The 18,740-nt window shown below is 48.1% G+C and overlaps 8 protein-coding genes across 8 annotated transcripts; 6 read left to right on the top strand and 2 right to left on the bottom strand.

Annotated features, from left to right (window-relative positions):
• Nucleotides 1-255: 255 nt before the first annotated feature.
• Nucleotides 256-856, top strand: FPRO_11350 (uncharacterized protein; the record flags this gene model as incomplete). Its single annotated transcript, XM_031232413.1, has 2 exons — nucleotides 256-315; nucleotides 371-856. The coding sequence occupies 2 exons, from the start codon at nucleotides 256-258 to the stop codon at nucleotides 854-856; spliced, it is 546 nt and encodes a 181-aa protein (XP_031082352.1).
• Nucleotides 857-1,565: 709 nt separating this feature from the next.
• Nucleotides 1,566-2,986, top strand: FPRO_11349 (uncharacterized protein; the record flags this gene model as incomplete). The annotated part of the gene is made up of 2 exons (XM_031232412.1): nucleotides 1,566-2,453; nucleotides 2,528-2,986. 2 exons carry the CDS (start codon nucleotides 1,566-1,568, stop codon nucleotides 2,984-2,986), a joined length of 1,347 nt encoding a protein of 448 aa, XP_031082351.1.
• A 602-nt stretch (nucleotides 2,987-3,588) lies between these two features.
• FPRO_11348 (uncharacterized protein) lies at nucleotides 3,589-5,368 on the bottom strand (the record flags this gene model as incomplete). The annotated part of the gene is made up of 3 exons (XM_031232411.1): nucleotides 3,589-5,001; nucleotides 5,051-5,135; nucleotides 5,190-5,368. 3 exons carry the CDS (start codon nucleotides 5,366-5,368, stop codon nucleotides 3,589-3,591), a joined length of 1,677 nt encoding a protein of 558 aa, XP_031082350.1.
• Nucleotides 5,369-6,736: 1,368 nt separating this feature from the next.
• Nucleotides 6,737-7,654, bottom strand: FPRO_11347 (uncharacterized protein; the record flags this gene model as incomplete). The annotated part of the gene is made up of 1 exon (XM_031232410.1): nucleotides 6,737-7,654. The coding sequence occupies one exon, from the start codon at nucleotides 7,652-7,654 to the stop codon at nucleotides 6,737-6,739; it is 918 nt and encodes a 305-aa protein (XP_031082349.1).
• Nucleotides 7,655-8,133: 479 nt separating this feature from the next.
• On the top strand, nucleotides 8,134-9,727 carry FPRO_11346 (uncharacterized protein; the record flags this gene model as incomplete). The annotated part of the gene is made up of 3 exons (XM_031232409.1): nucleotides 8,134-8,936; nucleotides 8,996-9,326; nucleotides 9,383-9,727. The coding sequence occupies 3 exons, from the start codon at nucleotides 8,134-8,136 to the stop codon at nucleotides 9,725-9,727; spliced, it is 1,479 nt and encodes a 492-aa protein (XP_031082348.1).
• A 1,230-nt stretch (nucleotides 9,728-10,957) lies between these two features.
• On the top strand, nucleotides 10,958-11,923 carry FPRO_11345 (uncharacterized protein; the record flags this gene model as incomplete). The annotated part of the gene is made up of 1 exon (XM_031232408.1): nucleotides 10,958-11,923. One exon carries the CDS (start codon nucleotides 10,958-10,960, stop codon nucleotides 11,921-11,923), a length of 966 nt encoding a protein of 321 aa, XP_031082347.1.
• Nucleotides 11,924-14,800: 2,877 nt separating this feature from the next.
• FPRO_11344 (putative PGU1-Endo-polygalacturonase) lies at nucleotides 14,801-15,877 on the top strand (the record flags this gene model as incomplete). Its single annotated transcript, XM_031232407.1, has 1 exon — nucleotides 14,801-15,877. One exon carries the CDS (start codon nucleotides 14,801-14,803, stop codon nucleotides 15,875-15,877), a length of 1,077 nt encoding a protein of 358 aa, XP_031082346.1.
• Nucleotides 15,878-16,675: 798 nt separating this feature from the next.
• FPRO_11343 (uncharacterized protein) lies at nucleotides 16,676-18,739 on the top strand (the record flags this gene model as incomplete). Its single annotated transcript, XM_031232405.1, has 1 exon — nucleotides 16,676-18,739. One exon carries the CDS (start codon nucleotides 16,676-16,678, stop codon nucleotides 18,737-18,739), a length of 2,064 nt encoding a protein of 687 aa, XP_031082345.1.
• Nucleotide 18,740: the final 1 nt, after the last annotated feature.

Below are 18,740 nucleotides of genomic sequence, written 5' to 3'. Positions count from 1 at the left end.
TGGCCTGGTCTACGTTAAGGGGGGTGATACTAGCCAGATAGGGCCAAAGCGCGCGAGGCTGGGCTACGTAAGCCAAAAAGAATTTTGAACAGGACCAAATTCGGGGTAACAAACGAGAGCAAGGTTTACATTATTACACCGCCTGGATTTACCATTGAAAGCATCCGACATCAGTAATTCTCAACTTCTTCTCAGCATTTTTCTCATCCAATTAAAATTATACTATTTATTAGCCTATCTGAAAGGAATTGCACCATGATGCAAATCTCCGATGTTTTCCCATGGTACTATCAGCTTCTGTTTATGGTTCTCGAAGTATGCATTCTTACAGACTCCTGGCATATTGTGTCTCTTGTTAACGCTCCTGTAGCCAAGTGTGATATTTATTGCACTTTTCTTCATTCCAGTATCACCATCAAACCATTTCCACTCCCTCGCACCGTCTGATAGCACGGGGCCTTTCTGGTCGCCCTCTGCTATACACAAGCTATGTGACGCCGATTCAGCTTGGAACACTCCGCAGCTCCGCGCCCTCTGGTATTCATATATCTCCGCTCTTGCCTTTAGTGGAGTTATTGAACCGATGGTCCTGTACGTAGCTCGATACAAGCTGCGAGATATACGTGACGCGGAGGAGGTGATAAAGACAGTTTTGATTGCTTTCATAGCCTTTGATCTGTTCCACGCCGGTGCTACTTTGGCTGTCACGGGTGTGGCGGCGGTACTTCCTGGATCACAGAGTCACATATATGCTATGGTTAATGTTTGGGCTCCCATGGCGTGGATGCTTTTGCGGATATCGTGGATGGCAGGCGTCGGAAGAAAGTCTGCCATGACTGGGATAAAACGGGAGTAAATGTCAGTAATAGTTACTTACTGCTATTTGCTGGCAAAGGGAAACTAAGAAGTATTGATCTACATTTGCTTTTAGTTAGCAACGTTAATCGCGTGTGAGGCGCGCGATATAAGCCGTCAGCTGTGGGGTCGATTAACTCAAAATAACACGCTCTTACCTATACCCGCGAGAAAGAGCTGGCAAGCCTGACTCTAAGGGCGGCTTTCCTACCTGCCCACTAGCTTTCTTATTAGTGCATTACTTAAAGGTGTGATTCTTGTCATCGAGGGCACCAATTAAAGGCTCAACGCTTCTGAGAACATACTCCTTATCTATCACCATAAGCCCAAAAGGGAAGTAATACACATAGTTTTAAACCTATTAAGTATATCTGTAATATACAGATTAAAACCATCACTTACTTATCTGTTCCACTTGCCCATGTTTTCCATGGTGGGTCTTGACCACTTAATGCTACATACCCCTCGCTACCTGTGTCTTGGCGTCGGGTTTGCTGTGTGGGGTCGGCTCAGCAGACCATTTCTACATACCAAGTTAAATACCCGGGATCTGCCAAAATATATGTTCTCGTATATGGGATAAAGAGAAGAGGCTTGAATTGCTTGCTTTTGACAGGTAATGCCTTTTGTATCATAGGACAAGCTGCCACTACGTCCCATTGGGCTTCCATCATATTAAACCATCACTCATGCTTATTATTAACGAAATCATGTCTTCCCCGAACTCAAACTTCCATCCAGTCATAATTATTGGAGCAGGCCCGGTCGGCCTAATTACCGCGGTAAATTTGGCAAAGCTCAACGTGCCAGTACTGATTCTGGAGAGAAACCACCAAGTCGACCAATCTCCCCGCGCAGCCGTTTACCAGCCTTGTGCACAGGCGGAGCTGCTCGAGTCTGGCACACTCGATGATGTCCGGAAGGAGTCTGTTCTCAATGATGTCATGACTTTTTGGAAGAACAAGGAAAGGGTCGCTTCCATCACCAAGACGCAAGATGCTGATATATTCCCTGCCGGACTCAATTGCCCGCAACCCAAGCTAGCCAAAATCTTGGTCGACCATCTCCTCAAGAAATACAACGCTGAGGTCAAGTTCTGCGAGAAGGTCATTCAAATAAATTCCGACTCTGGCCAAGATAAAGTCGAAGTTGTGGCTCTGGACACCAATACAAACCTCGAGATCAGATACACGTGCAACTGGCTGGTAGGGGCTGACGGCGCTGGGTCAACCGTTCGCAGACTCTCCGACATTACATTTGACGGTTTTTCTTGGCCAAAAGAAGACTTTGTGGCAACCAATGTGCGCTTCGATTTCATGAAACATGGCTTTTCGACCGCCAACTTCATCATGGACCCGGTGCACTGGTCTGTCGTATGCATCCTCGATGACGCTGGTCTTTGGCGTTGTGCCTTTGGTGTTAAGGCGGGAATGACCAACGATGAGATTCGGGCTGAGATCGATGAGCACTACAAGCATATTTTCCCAGTCTGGCCTGCTGAATACGAGCTCGTCGAGCTGAACAAGTACAAACCTCATCAGAGATGTGCCTCGACTTTCAAGAAAGGAAGAGTTTTGCTGGCGGGAGATGCTGCTCATGTACGTCATTATTTTATAGACCAGCGTAACCATATTCAGCGAGATATTCTGATGTACTGACAAACGGACTCTAGAGCAACAACCCTATTGGAGGGCTGGGCTTGACTACAGGCCTCTTGGATGCGGGACCCCTGGGCCGCGCCCTTGGTGCCGTGATTAACGGTCGAGCACCAGAAGACCTTCTTGACTACTGGGCGAACGCGCGTCGCGACAAGTGGCTCACTTTCACAAATGCATTCTCCATTGAGAATAAAAGAATGATCCAGATGGGGGGATACAGCGAGGATCCTCTTGGTATATGGGCCGATGATGAAGTCGCAAAGGAACATAACATGGAGAAGTGGGTAAGGACGGCAACTCCGGAGAAGAGACGTGAGGACACTCAGTTCCACGAGTCCCTTGCAGACCTCCATAACCAGGATATGGTCCACGTGAGGCAATGGAGCATCACCCTTGATCCTCGGTGGATGGAGGAGTACGAGGATCCAGAGGTGGTCAAGTACAGAATTTCGCTTCGGCCAGATAGACCCTAAGTATAAGCATGCTGTTCCCATATGGATACCAATCAAGGTCTTCATAACCCGCATTGATTAGAATTAGGTTGCAATCTTTGAAATACCGGTAAATTATACGTGGCTTTGATATGATGGGAATCTACCTCTTTTCGACCAAGTAATATAACCACAAGGAAGGGATAAGACCGTATTGCAACATTTTCGTGATATCAAGTACTGTGTCAGACAGATTTGCGCCACCCAGCACACCCGCCAGACTCTAGTATTTGGCATCAAGTCACGAAACAAGTCCTATAACAAACCCCGTTTTTACATGGGTGTCTGGGAGGTTGTAGAAAAGCTTAATGCTTTTATTGATAAGTGCGACCCCAATATGCAAGTCTCGGATAACTCATTTGTTCCAGACTTCCCAGGCCCTTCGTAAGGATGGCGAGTCTGGCTGAATGAAACTTATCGACCCCGTTTATAATTTGACAGGAAGAAGAGCATGGTAGCTAGAGGTAATAGATTCAAAACAAATTCTATGGAACATACAGACCAGCAACTCTAGTCGGATGTTTCGCCATATTTACCAGTATTGAAGACTAATTTATATAAAGGAATTGTGACTCCAGAAACGGCTACTGTCTTGTTTCCGCCGCAAGGTCCGCCCAGTAAGCACATTTCTCAGATAATGAGTTACTTGTTTGTTCCATCCTAGTATTATTCGTCTCGATACTGAGAAAACTACCGCCCATGGATTCTTTCCAAAATAGCGTCCCATTAGCCCTTAAGATGTTAGGGTTGCCAGAAGACCGAGCGAAACTAGTCCAGAAAGCCTGCACTACAGGTACAATTGCAGCATTAGATTGACCGGGTTCATAGCTCCTGGCCCCCGGCAAAGCAGCGTAGTTTATGGAGTATGAGGGTCCCCAGACAGCCTGCGTGTCGAAAGTATGTGGCACAATGTAGCCAGCTTGGACCTCGACCGGATCAAAGATGCGATCAAGATACAAGTACACTGGAACACCAGCATGCTGGAGGCCGGCCGCGAACTGGAAAGCCGGACAAAGGAAGGAAGAATCGCCGAACATCACTGCAGCTCGGTAGTATAATGGAGCCTGCGTGATGCTGGCATTGGGATATGTCGCTGGTATATCTGAATAAAGCTGGTTTAGCCTGTTAAGAGCTGTTTCCGACAGACCAGGGAGTTGAGCCGTTAGGAATTGGTTCACATCCTCGGTAGTATTGGCTTGAGGTGCAAAGACGGTTCCTTCTGTATTCGAGGATCCCAGGATCATTGATTTGTCTTTTGCAAACCGTCCTTGCCGAAGCAGAGTGGAGGGCCGATCTGGGAGAAAGCTACCGTCGATGGTCGGGCCATATCCAAAAAGCGCTGGCTCATGTTGACCTGGGAATGGGATAGCCACGTTCTTGGCTTGAAACTGCTCAATAGGCAACTGGCGCAGACATTCCAAGTCGCTACAATTCGTAGCCGTAAGCAGGTGCTCGTAATGGAACTGCATCTCATCAACAGTGTAGACTGAGGGCAGATACATGGACTCGGCGATTCCTGCACTCCATTGCTTTGAGCTATTTGTGGACTTGCCTCCATATGCCAGTAATTGCAGAAGAACACTGCCTCCGCCGACGGAAGTACCGAAAAGTGTCACTTTGCTCGGATCGCCTCCGAATTTGGAGATATGTTCATGAATCCATTCGATAGCGGCCATCTGATCATGGAGCCCGACATTCAGGTTTCCTTCTTCTTCCAATTCATGGTTGGCAAGGAACCCGTACGGTCCAACACGGTAGTTAAAGGTGGCCACAATCATGTTTCCCTGGGTTGCTTCGATGAGGCCGGAACCGTTGTAGTTTGCGTTGATGTTCTGGACAAATCCACCACCTTGGATCCACAACATGACTGGAAGACCGCCGTCTTTGTTGGAGGTAGCATTTTTCGGAGCGTATACGTCGATGAAGAGGCAGTCTTCTGAGAACTCCAAGTCGGGGGTTGGAACAGATGGGTTAACGCCATAACAGACAGCGCCATGCTAGTATTTGAAGATTAGATAGGTCTAGATTGTAAGTGATAAACCTCACCTTGTGAGCCTGGACTAAGTATGTTTCATTGAGCGGCCGATCAGGCAACCGGAAACGGCGTGACCCCGTGGGCGGCGCAGCATATCTGAGCTAACATCAACAACATTTCGAGATGAAAGCGTTATAAGTATCAACATACCGCATACCCAAGAACTGGTTGACACCATTGAAAAGGGCCACGCCTTCGTATTTAGCATAGCCTAAATTGACACGAGGTGCAGTCGTTGACGAGCAGCTATCGACAGGCTTTGCGGCTGCGATGATGCCTCTGAAAGAGGACGCGCACAGCAACACGATGTACGAGAGTCGTGGCAACATGGTAGGAAAGTCTGGTATTCTATGAGGTATTGTGAAAGGAGTATATTGGCCGTCTGTAACCTGTCTCAGTAAATGTAGTGGTGGTAGGTGATCAGCATATTATATATGTATCATAGAGCACAGATCACAACCGGGCATTCAAGATTGCAGATCCTACATAACTAAGAGAGTAGAGCATAAAGAGAAAAACATTTGTAAGCACACTACAAATTAGACCGGATTTGTCGTGACACCGCCTTGAGTAAGCTGTCGCAATTCGCGCGCGCTTGTCAGTAATCTTTAAGATGGATTTCGGCCCTTATATTGTTAAAAAGAAATGGCCTCCGCTATTTTCATCAATCTCACCCTGTGCCTTATACGCCAGCGAAGCTTTCATAGGTAGATTTGCCGAAGATCGCGTACGTACTGCCCCACATCTAGCTTGTAGTATACCCCCAGGAGGCAACTACATTAGTTATCTTGCTGGACTTTTTTAAGCAACTCTATGGGATGGGATACCCAGCACAAGAGATAACTCAAAGATGAGTGATTAAAACGTTTTGCTGCTAATCGTTATTGTTGGCCGTTGTCAATCTGCATATCACCTGGATCGATAGCAGTGCTAAAATGTCAGAAGTTGCTTAATGCGATTCGTCGTGCAAGACGTGAACGTCCAATATCGGGATGCCGGAGGCAACAAGAGCAGCCGTCAGCCCTAGAGCACACGCCAGACTTTATTAATTCTTCAATCCATGATGTCTGTTATTCGTATTCAGAAAAGGTTGTCGATAAACGTGGGCTGGCGAGAGATTCCTCTGACTTTGTTCAGCCACTCTTACTGCGAATCCTAGTATCGCTACTTGCGAAGCGCGCCGAGTTGCATTATGTCTATCAAGCTGTTGAGGTCCATCTGGTCCTCTCTAGGCCTTGGAACGTCCGCTAGTATCTCCCTGGTTTCTAATAGCAGTCCCATCATCTATCAAGCTAATGAAGTCAACACACCTACTTCTTGCAAAATGGTCATAAATAGGTAGATAACTATTCTTCCACATATTGAGCTGGAGGTTTTGTTGGTTGCGATTGTAAGAATAAAGAGCGCTGCGCCCATTATTATGCATCGGCGTTGCGAAGTTGAGAGCAGCGTCCATTGGCGTACAAGTTGTTAAGGCCGCACATGCGAACAGTGTAGCGAAAATATCAACACAGACTCTTGATAGCGACCAGGGTGCCATTAGGTCTCCGCAATGGCAGGCCCCAATATAATCGGTGACGAAGACGCCTACACCTGCTTAGCAGATCAACTAAGGTATTCTAAGTTCTGTTTGCTGATTTAAGCTCTTATCCATAAGTCTCAGCTGCTAATGATACACCTGTATAACCATTTAGACATCACAAAGGCGCTACATTACACCAATCTAATGTCAGAATTGTACCAGATTCACTTTCAACAATGTAGAGAATCTTCTCAGGCCCTTCTCCCCAAGTCAAATTAGTCGTGCCGGAACCAAAACCTTTTGTTGTAATGGTTGCGCGCGGTGTGCCGTCCTTGCGATGCACAAAAACTGTGCCCAGTGTAGAATGAGCAACAAAAAGATCACCCTCCCTATTCGTCAACAGGCCATCAGCTCCCCCAACACCAAAGTAGCTCGAAAACCGCCCCGTTCGCTGCACACTGCCATCTGGGTACAGGGGAGCAAGCCAGACACTGTTATCCCTTGTCATGGCGACGAAGAGATTCTTTTCATCTTTATCGAGAACTAGGCCATTGGGTGAAGGGCAGTTGCGAAGCAGCACCTCGACGCGGTTAGGGCCAGCGTCTGTGTTGAAGCCTGGGCCGATGCGGTATACACGTCCCGTCGGGTCTTGAAGTCCACTCATACCCTGATCTGTGAAGATAATACTGCCGTCGCAGGTGACAATCAGGTCGTTGGGGCCCTTGAGCCGCTCGCCATTGAAGCGTTCCATCACAGTGGTCATGATCTTGGTTTTCAGGTCGAGAGCAAGGATGCCGTGCTTGAAGTCGGCAATGAGGAGTTGGCGCCGCTCTTTATGCCATGCTAGACCATTGGGCTCACCGTCGTACTGTATCACAAGGTTCCATTCATTTGTGTTGAGATTGACGGCGAAGATCCGACCGTACGGGATGTCGGCCAGATACAGCGTGTCGTCTATGACGACTGGCCCTTCAAGGAAGCTGTCGAGTGGTCGTCCACGTTTCTGGTTTGTCGAGTGCTCTGATACGCCAAAAGTGCGAAATTTGGATGGAAGCGTGGTTAGGAGCTTTGGCTCCAGAACCGGAGGGGGCATGGTCCAATTCATCTCGCAGGATAGCTGAGCAATACCCAAAGTGGTGATGACTTTTCGAACTGGTAAGATCAGGTTTACTTAGTCTAGGTCATCGGGCCTCTAAAGGATCTGAAGCGGGACTTTGCCGTACATACGCTCCCGCTAGATCTGAAGAACGGGTAAATGCCGCACGGGGTGGCGTGCGGAGATTGAGCAAGGAGGCTCTCCGCCCAGGGCTCCGGCGGTGTTTGCTCCGCTGACCCACGATTCCGGGGTCCTGCGGGGAAACTCAATGTAGATGCCAGGTTACTTGTGAGTTTATGTTGATTACCCCTTTATTTGCTCGTTGTGTCCAACGGATTTCACCCGCCACTACGCACAACATGGGCAAAAGCCTGTTCGCTCCTCAGCATACAAAAAATGCTCTATCTCATTCCAATTCAATACTGTACGAATTCTTTCCGTCTACTTCTCCATTAAATTGACGATACCCGTATATCATGTCAGGCCCAGAGAAACAGCAACCATGCCTTCACCTCGAGAACAACACTGAAGCCACCAAGGCAAACACCGAGAGTCCTGAAGCCTTCGGCCTAGCGGATGGGAAACGACTTGTCCGAAAACTCGACAGGACCATCCTCCCTTGGATCATGCTCCTCTACCTTCTCTCCTATATCGATCGAAGTAACATGGGAAACGCCCGTAATATTGGTCTCGAAGCGGATATTGGTCTCTCCAGCGTCCAGTATCAGATTGCCTCAGCTTCTTTCTACATTCGCACAGTCATATTCGGCACAATCGGCGCCTTGATGTTGAAGGTAGTCAAGCCATCCACGTGGCTGGGCATCTGTGCCGTGGGTTGGGGCGCTGTTAGCACTTTGCAGGCTGCATGTGTCAACCTGGGAGGACTCATTGCGGTGCGTTTCTTCCTCGGTGTGTTTGAGGCATCATTTGCCCCTGGATGTGCCTTGTACCTCAGCTTCTGGTACCTCAAGTCTGAACTATTTCTGCGCATCGCGGCCTATGCGGGAATGAGCGCCCTAAGCGGCGTCATCTCAGGTGTAGTTGCTTACGGTATGGGCCTTGCCAAAGACATGGCTGTTACTCCTTGGCAGGGCTTGTTCCTTGTCGAGGGTCTTCCAACAATTGCTGTGGGGATCGCTACTTTCTGGATGCTGCCTGGCCGACCAGAGTCCGGGAAGTCGTTTTGGTTCACGGAAGAGGAGCATCAAATCATCTTGAATCGACGTAGCCGGTTCACCAAGAACGCAGATGAAGGCATCAGCAAAGCTCAAGTCAAAGCGTAAGTCCCTCTTTATTTATATTTCCAACTGGCCATCCAAGCATTGACACAGACTCTAGCAGAGCTTTTCTCGATTACCGTCTTTACCTCTTCTGCGTTATGTATTCCGGACTTTCCTTGTCCCTTGCCGTCGCTGCCGTTTTCCTGCCTACAATTGTAAAAGACTTGGGTTACCACTCTGTGCAGGCGAACCTTATGACAGCTCCCATCTACGCCGTCGCTTATGTCACCTTGCTTGTGACAGCCGCCTTGTCTGACAGGTTTCGGGTCAGAGGTATTCCAATCTCCCTCGGAGGCTTGATCGCTGGCGCTGGATACATCTGTCTCGGTATTCTGAAAGATGACTTGTCGCGATATATAACATGTTTTCTCGCTGATCACAGTATGTTCGTTCATATACCAGCCGTAATTTCATAAAACTCGCTGACTGACCCCTCTCGTCATAGGGAACATACATGGCCTTCCCCATCGTCCTTACTTGGATCACTTCGACTTTTGCTGGAGACACAAAGGCAGGCGTCGGCCTCGGTATTGTTATTGCTGTCACTCACGCCGTGGGCGTTGCCGCGTCCAATATTTATCCCAAAACCGACGCGCCATATTATCTCATGGGCAACACAGTATCAAGCTCCCTCTTATTCCTCACAGCCCTGAGCGCTGTTAGTATGAGTGTCATGCTTTACAAGGAGAACCGCCGACGTTATAGACGTTTCGGTAGACCTGAAGCAGGCGTGCCAATTGATATGGGAGGCAATGCTGACAAAGCCCAAGACTATCGTTACGAGATTTGAGGCGTGTTTATTGTTGGAAATAGGATGTGTAAATGGTTTTGTTGATGTGTTATTATTAGCTATTGAGCAGATTATTATGGGCGATTTTGGGGAATATGTACCGCCGCCGGAGTCGGGATGAAGCCTATTGTACCTTTTGCTTCCTGCGGCGACATTTGCTGCATTGATAAGCGTTTTAAGCAATTGTTCTAATCATCGGTCGGAATTGCGCGACAGGCTCTCACTTTTGAGGGGCCTGGACTCCGCCTCTGATCTTGTGCTCGAAGATGGTTTGGCCAAACTTATCACAGGCACCAGTTTGGGCTTGGCTCTCGGGCTAGAAACGACTGTGCTTTTACTACCATAGCTTTTTGAAGCATCTGAGTTCTCTAACGCTGTCGTTTTCTCGAAGATAATAATCTTAGGAGTCGGGCACTGCACCTTTTGCGTTTCGAATCTTGCAGTCTCCAGCTGGCGAGAGCTCGGCAGGAAAGCCCATGGATGAGAAGGAATGGCTCGGATCCTCAAAACGACCCCACAAACCGTGAGATTATACAACAACTTGATTGTGTAGAACATAATGGCATTCAAAAAGAAGTGTTCTGGATTGGAGTCTTGGCTTGTTAAGTGAGTGAGCTGTCTGGTGGAATAATCAGCATCCGGAAGTGACGCCTTCTTAGTGCTGCAATGGCGAGGTAGCCAGGAATTGGAAGCCCATGTTTTGTACCTAATAGGTATCGTAGAATGGCCAATAAAAATGGCGTTAAACGCCCAGTCTAACCCTTACACCTGAAACGCGCTGTTGTACAGCACTTTAGTAAATCAGGTGTGTGCAAGATACTTCACGAGTACTGGACACTGCAAGTTTTCTCACCGTTCTCCGCGGAGGCCGGAAAATAAGGGCTTAGGCACTGCTTCCACTTGGAGCAGGTAATTATCTTATACAGAATTTGCAAAACTTTTATCGTTTCAGCATGGGGCCCTTAATAGCCCTTTGCTCCGAATTATATGTCTAACGTTCTGTGACAAAGGACCGGTATAGAAAATTAGTATTATAAATTCCTCACAAGGGACATAAAATAGCTTCCAGTCTTACTCTCTGCGTTCATCCTTCCGCTCTTTCAAGCCCGGTGCTAGCTGCGCGTCATCTCTTTTCATCTCGTTGCCTTTTTAGCTTATCTCGTTCCCTTTTTGACGAATCTCGTTCTCGCTCTACTTGGCTCGTTCTTCGTTTACATTTTGTCTGCCAAAATGTATTTCAGCCTCTTCTTGGTTGCATTTGTCGGCAATGCCGCTGCACATGGTGTTGTATCAAGCTTCAAAATCGACGGTGTTGAACACCAAGGTTACTTGATGAATTACTACTATGATGCTAAGAATGGCAAATCTCTCCCTCCTTTAGCTGCATGGTCTGCAGAGAACCTCGACAACGGCTTCGTTTCCCCAGCCAATTATACGCATCCGGACATTATTTGCCAGAAGAACGGAAAGCCGGCCAATCTGACTGTTCAGGTTGCTGCTGGGGGAACTGTCGACTTTCAATGGACTAAATGGGCCCATTTCGGCCCGATGATGACATATGTCGCTCCCTGCGGAGGCGATTGCGCTGCTGTTGACAAAACCACCCTCAAGTGGGTAAAGATTGACGAAGCAGGTATCGATTTTGATACTCAAGAGTGGGCGGCTCGAAAGATGGTCAACAACAACCGAACATGGACGACAAAGATACCCTCGACACTGGCTGCGGGCAACTATGTCTTCCGTCATGAAACCATCGCTGTTCACGGGTCGAACAGGATTGGCGGCGCACAGAACTATCCTCAATGTTTCAATATTGAGATCACTGGGTCTGGAACTGCTAAGCCTGAGGGCGTCTTGGGCACCAAGCTGTACACTCCTACTGATCCGGGCATCTACTTTAACCCTTACACAACTCTGAAGAACTATACTATTCCCGGTCCGCCTCTGTTTAAGAACGACAATGGAAGTCTTGGCAACGGCGCTATCACATTATCAAGTGCTGAGGGCCAGACCACTGCTACGAGCATTGCCACTACATTGGTAACCTCTGGACTGCCCAAGCAAACCACAGTGGACACTCTCATCAACGCCTTTCCAACCGCTACTATCATACCCAATCAGATCCCTGCTAAGTCATCTGCGACTGGATGTAGAGCTGTGCGAAATGGTAAACACCAGATAACCCGACGTTCTTAATTCTAGTACCTATTGGTCTATTCAAGATCCATTCATATACGCTCACCAAGAATACGTTTGGATTTCTCTTCCATTCATTTGAACCCCAAGGGTATGGCGCTGGTAGCCATATGTAGCTTGCCAAGGAAAAATGGCTTAGCTATTCTCTTATAAATAAAACTTTCATTTACAATTTTAAACTCTTATTTGCGATGCCCTGTAGAAACTATAAGGCTCTAAATAAGGAGCCAACGCATACTTTTACATGTTTTACAAGACTTAATAAACCACTCTATCATACGGAACATAAGAGGAGAAGTTTAGTAGTGGCGTTCAATCTGGCGACCGTGCACCCTGATGATTGAATTTTCTGGTGATGGCTATCGGTCAAGACGGTTAAGGTTTAGCACTAACTACCGTAACACACTGACGGGCTAATTACGCCGAGAGCGGCCCACATACCACGATCACAGGAGGCGTACTTTAAGCGTCAATGTCACAGGTACGTAGTAATTTGTTATCATAAAGCGCTAATGGACCCGGATAACAGACGCGTTTTATCAAGCGCATCCTTGCAGAATAATGTGTGTCGAAGAATCATGCTAGAGGAAGCAAATAAGTTAAATGATTCGTACGCATTCAGTTATATGTGTAAGAACTGCTTATGTAGACATAATGAGAGGTTTCTAGGACACACCAGCCTCGCCGAAGTGCCGGAGGTAAAGTAATTGAGATTCGAGCAAGGGGTGTGGTTCAGTCGTTCCATTGAGTCAGAACAGAATTACGCGGACAGAAGCAAACCTACTCAGCGCAGTCATTTGATTGTCCAGCCTGCTGACATCTTACTAGAGGATAGCGCAGCTGGTTAAGTCACAATCTACGCCAGCATTCCAACTATAACGATCCCCCATCGATCGCACGACTAATCACCAATATTTAATTGCCATGGCTCCAATCCGGCTGGCAAAAATTGGTCTGCCTACTAACCCTCGTAGCTGGACCGGCGTAGCCTACCTACCCTAAACCCTCTCTCGCTGAAGGGCTCACCATAAGATTGTCACCGTTTGCAACTCAAGCGCAGAGTAAGCGCATTGGGCGATAAAGACTTTTGGCCTGCCCTCAGACACTCAAGCATACAACGATGCCACCGACCTAGCCCAGGATGCCAATATAGACTTGGTAGTATGCAATACTCGCGTTGACGGCCGTTACACGACGGTCAAAGCCAGCATCTCCGCCGGCGCGGTGATTAGCTTGGATGCGAAGTCATAATGAGGTACGGGGAAGCAAAATGCCTTCCAGAGTCTTTGAGTTACTTTACTCAAATGGCCGCGAGGAGCAACGCGATCACCATCGGATCCGGCCACTGTAAAGTTTACTCATTCTCTGTTCCTCGGCATTTTATTCTTATTAACTAACACATCTGGTATAGGAGGTACTGTAATATCCCTTGAAGACGCCTATTATATTCGTAATAGGATGCGGCTACAGTTACCCAGAGTTGGGCTTACTTCGACGACCGGAGCCATAGTTGGCGCTGTCGAATCTGACGTACAAGATCTTATTGCTGTACCTACCAATACATTGAGAGGGGTGGAATAGTCCTTGTCAGTTTTGCGAGAAGACCGCCAAATCCTGGTGAACTTTATCTCTCGTGGACTAGAACAGGAGGGAATGGTGAGCTCACGTTCACTAAAGGAGGAGCCACGCCTTTATGGCTTCTGGGCCTGTCAAGATCGAGCTGCTCAATATCCCCGCTCGAACAATCCAACAGGTTGGTTCCATAGACCTGGGCGGCTTAGCGTCAGAAACTTCCAATCGCGCCCGGGGCATTTCCAACGTGTATGAAGCATAAGCACGAGGTGACCAAATGGCATGTTGCGACTCTGAACATGGGTCAAGGCGACATGAGCAATTAGGGAATCTGCAATCTACGGGCGTTTAAAGAATGGAGAAGCATAATCTATTAACTAGCCAGTCTTAAATTTACAAACTGTGAGCGATGGAAATGAGACAATAAGGCTCTGAGGGGCTCAAGATTCTTACATCCCCCACAGAACTCGCCATGCCCCCGATCAGATTGATTGGGATCTCGGAGCTAGAGGGAACAGACAATTAGTACAATACTTAGTGTTAGACTTATAGGAGGTAAAAATCAACGTTAATTTAGTAAAGTTAGATTCTAAGGTGAATAGAGTTCGCAGTTCCGTTGCTAATGAAGAAGGTAGTCCCAGCTTATGCAGTCGCACAATCTGGGGAAATACACCCACGAATGAAAAGAATCACCGACGTGCCTTATTGCCGAAAGCTTTGGGGGAAGCAATACTGGCTAGTGCAATCGAGGATTTGAACTACATCTCCCACTTTACGATGTCGCGCAACGTGTAGCACTTTCACTTATTTAAAAGTCGTTTGAGAAACAGCTGGAATGTGTTGAATGTGCCGGGCATCCGAGATAGTCCAGATTCCAGACTCGATGGTGAAACATGACAGCCTACAGGTTTCTCTGGAAAAATGCAGTCCACCAATTGACCGGGCTTTTTGTGGCGTCGATGTTGGTGTTTCAATCTTAACCCCGGTAGATTGGGGGCGATGTGGAGCACTCAGCTAATTCCCGGACCAAACTCGCGATCCCTAATGAAGATGCAGGGCCGACGTTGTTGCAAACACGGGCCATTGTCACGGCTGAACGGCATCAATACGCGGGTTTGTCATAATTCAAGCTTCAAATCCGCGCTTCAGATATAGGGCGTGCACTGAAGTCAGTATATAAGAGAGCTGCATGCTCTTGGCATCATATATCTTGTTCTTGGCATCAGCATTCCCTTCAGCAGTATACTTCAATTCGTATATACACTTTCTCAAAACTTCCATTCATTTAACGTTACATTCATTAACATGTTCTCTTCAACTGTCCTCCTCAGCGGCCTGGTCGCCTCTGTACTCGCAGCCCCTCTTGAGCCTCGTGCTAGCTGCACTTTCACCGATGCGGCTACTGCCATTAAGAACAAGGCTGGCTGCTCTACCATCATTCTCAACAACATTGCCGTTCCTGCAAAGACCACTCTCGACTTGACCAAACTCAATGATGGCACTCACGTCATCTTCCAGGGCAAGACCACTTTCGGCTATGCCGAGTGGGAGGGTCCTCTCATCTCCTTCACCGGTAACAACCTGCTCATCGAGGGAGCTTCCGGACACTCCATCGACTGCGAAGGTAAGAGATGGTGGGATGGCAAGGGCAGCAACGGCGGCAAGACGAAGCCCAAGTTCTTCAGCGCCCACTCCCTCAAGAACTCCAACATCAAGAACCTGAACGTTCTCAACACCCCTGTCCAGGCTTTCAGCATCAACAGCGTCACCAACTTGGGCGTCTACGGGGTTCACATGGACAACTCTCTCGGCGATTCTCTCGGTGGACACAACACCGATGCCTTCGACGTTGGCTCCTCCACCGGCGTGTATATCTCTGGAGCCGTCGTCAAGAACCAGGACGATTGTCTTGCCATCAACTCTGGCACCAACATCACCTTCACTGGCGGCAACTGCAGTGGTGGTCACGGTCTTTCCATTGGATCCGTTGGTGGACGCTCTGACAACACCGTCAAGACAGTCCGCATCCTCAACTCTGCCATTTCCAACTCCGACAACGGTGTCCGCATCAAGACCGTTTCTGGCGCTACCGGTTCCGTTTCCGATGTCAAGTACGACACCATCGCTCTCTCCAACATCGCCAAGTACGGTATCGTCATTGAGCAGGATTACGAGAACGGCTCTCCCACTGGTACCCCCACTTCTGGTGTCCCCATCACCGACGTCACCATCAACAAGGTCACTGGAACTGTCAAGTCCAGCGGAACTGATGTCTACATCCTTTGCGCCAGCTGCAAGAACTGGACCTGGACCAACAACAAGGTCACTGGTGGAAAGACCTCTACCAAGTGTAAGGGAATTCCCTCTGGCGCCTCTTGCTAAGTTTTGAGCTTGAGCGAGGAGAAGTACATGGAGGTTGTGTAGACATGACATATAGCTGGTACTATCTTCTGTTTGTTTTCTTTGTACATATAAGCTACCAGTTAATACTATTCTCTCTGATGCACATATTGACTTTCTGTCTATAGCATGTTTTGTGAAATACAAAGAGTGCATCAGTTATAATGTCCCACCATAGCTTGGTGAGCAGTCTTGTGTCTACTGACCTTCAGCTTCAATGAGCCTTGATCCGTCTTAACTCTGCCTCATCCTGTAGCTACACGTCTCGTGATAATTAGTTCTCTTCCAGTTGCTCCAGGATTGTCATTCCCGGGGTTGCTATGAGGCCGTGTCATTTTGACATTTACGGGCTGCCAAGGTCTCGTAAGAAGCGCATGTGTTTAAAACAGTAGGCGAGATTTTTCCCCCTCTCTTCTTCTCAAGTTTGAGTTTCTCGGCTGGTCATGCATGGTCTTGCCGAGAGCTTTGCCTTACCTTTACGCAATCAAGATGCCCAACCTTTCATTGAACTAGCCATGGCAAGAGGAAATATGTACCGAAATACTTGATTCACATTCCTGAGCCTGTCACAAGCCAAAAATCAGATTGATGATGGTTATTTCAAGGCTCAATCTGCTTAAATGAGTCAATTATGAAATCTTATTGTAATTGGCTATGCCTGGTCACACAGTGTCTTTTGCCCCACCTGCGGGGTCATGATCACCCGTCAGCACTAACATCAGGACACTCGAGACTAGGGTACCTTAGAAAACACCATACTTCGTGTGTTTTGCAGTGAAAATGAGCATAGCTCCCTTGGTTCTACGTCCAATGAATGCAGCAGCTGACTCCGAAGATCTGCTTTACGAGTACGTACCGCTCGGCGCCGAGGAGATAAGATTGTTGTGCCTCCACCCTGGCCAAGAAGCAGATCAGCTCAATGGTGAGCTCATTGTCAAAGGCTTGGAGGAGCTACCCCTACGACAAAAAGCTGGCACTGCAGCTCAAACAGATCCGATAGACTCAGGGAAAGATGTTTGCTTTGACGCGATTTCCTATGTATGGGGCGACTCAACCTTCACAGACACCTTCTTCACCCCCCAAGGATCCATCCCCATAACAGCATCACTCGCTTCTATTCTACGGCGACTTCGCGACGAGGAAAAGTCCCACTTTTACTGGGCTGATGGCCTTTGCATCAACCAATCAGATGTGGCTGAGAAAGAAGTCCAAGTGTCTCTCATGGGCATCATTTACAGCTCTGCCATAAGAGTTGTGTGCGATCTTGGCGAAGAAACAGAGAACTCCACACTAATACTCGACGCCATGGAGCGCTATTGGAAACGAAACATCCGCCACGGACTCATGTTGAGCCAGGGAGACTCCATGACCCTTTCAGGAGAGTCAGCGGCAAAGCTCTTGGGTATACCATACCTTAGAGATGAGGAGGCAGATGCTGTTGAACAAGTTGAAGGAGAGCAATGGCCTGCGAGGTATCTTGAATTCATCTCTGCGCCATGGTTTCACCGCCTCTGGGTCGTGCAAGAGTTTGTCCTTGGACGTGATGTAGTCATGATCATCGGGCGTCGACACATCCCTTGGGGTCAGCTCTGGGCAGGTACTATGTGGTATAAAGGAGTCAAGTGGCCGTGGGAGCAAGCCGAGTACACCAACGAGGACCTAACAAGCCTCTTCACATCATACTACTCTATGTGCCTCGTTCGTTTAGGTCGGCTTATGGATCTCAACACGTTACATGGCCGTGAGTTCAACGACATCATCAAACTACTCCGTGGTGGATTTGGTATGGATCATGAAATCCTGCCATTTTCCATGGTGTCATTTTGCTCCCACGCCTGCAGTGTGCCCCGGGACCGGTATTTTGCTATTCTCGGTATGGTCAATGAGGACGACAAGGAGAAAGCACTCAGTCTTCGACCTGATTATACTTGCCCAATGAGGGACCTAACAATGCGATTCTGGAAACATGCAATGCAAAGCCAATCAGGAGTAGACCTCCTGCTTCTCACCGGTCTACCTGGTCGTGTCGAAGAATACCCTTCTTGGATACGAGATCTTACTGTACCGAAACCACTGCAGCATATCTGGGTAAGACGTCCCATGGCTACTGGATGCCATGCAGCAGGGGGCCCTGTAAGCATGTGGTCTATAGACTTTAGCCAAGATGATAGTGATCAGTGTTTCGTCCAAGGCTATCATATCGACGATATTACAGACATGTCGTCCAATGAGGCTTCTGATCCTTTCAACTTTGTTGCGATGGCTCATTGGATTCAGGAAGCTTTCAACTTCTTCACTGGGCCTGAATCGTCGGTCGTTGACTTGGATACACTATATCCTCTAACTGCCGATCCTGTCCACGAGGCGGCTCTGAAGGTGATGATGGACTACAACAAAGAAGACACCATAAAGCCCGATGATGGGGAAATAAATGAAATGCTGTGTGTAGGACTGTCTCTACCTCTCGTAGCCTTCTCTGAAGATACTGAGGAAGAGGCGGCTGAAAGAGAGGCCAGTGAGGAAGAGACCATCATGGCCAGGATCATTTCTGGATTCCAAGATGAAATGTCCACTTTGGAGGAACTATTCGTTCGTATACACAAGATGAGAGGATTGGGTTTCTATAAAACCAAGAAGGGCCTTTTTGCACTACTACCAAAGGAAACCCGCCCTGGGGACTCTATTTGGATTCTCAAGGGTTGCAGATTACCTGTTGCACTACGGCCAAGTACATCGCATGACGATTCATATGAGTTTGTTGGAGGTGGCTATGTGTATGGAATTATGAACGGGGAGATGCTGGAAGGGCCTGACTTTGGGTGGCAAAACGTCTGCCTCAGATGAG

The sequence above is a fragment of the Fusarium proliferatum genome (assembly GCF_900067095.1).
Source record: "Fusarium proliferatum ET1 genome assembly, contig: FPRO_scaffold005, whole genome shotgun sequence".
NCBI classification, from domain to species: domain Eukaryota; kingdom Fungi; phylum Ascomycota; class Sordariomycetes; order Hypocreales; family Nectriaceae; genus Fusarium; species Fusarium proliferatum.
Note: the sequence above shows the minus strand (reverse complement) of the source record. Positions and strands in the feature narration are given on the sequence as shown.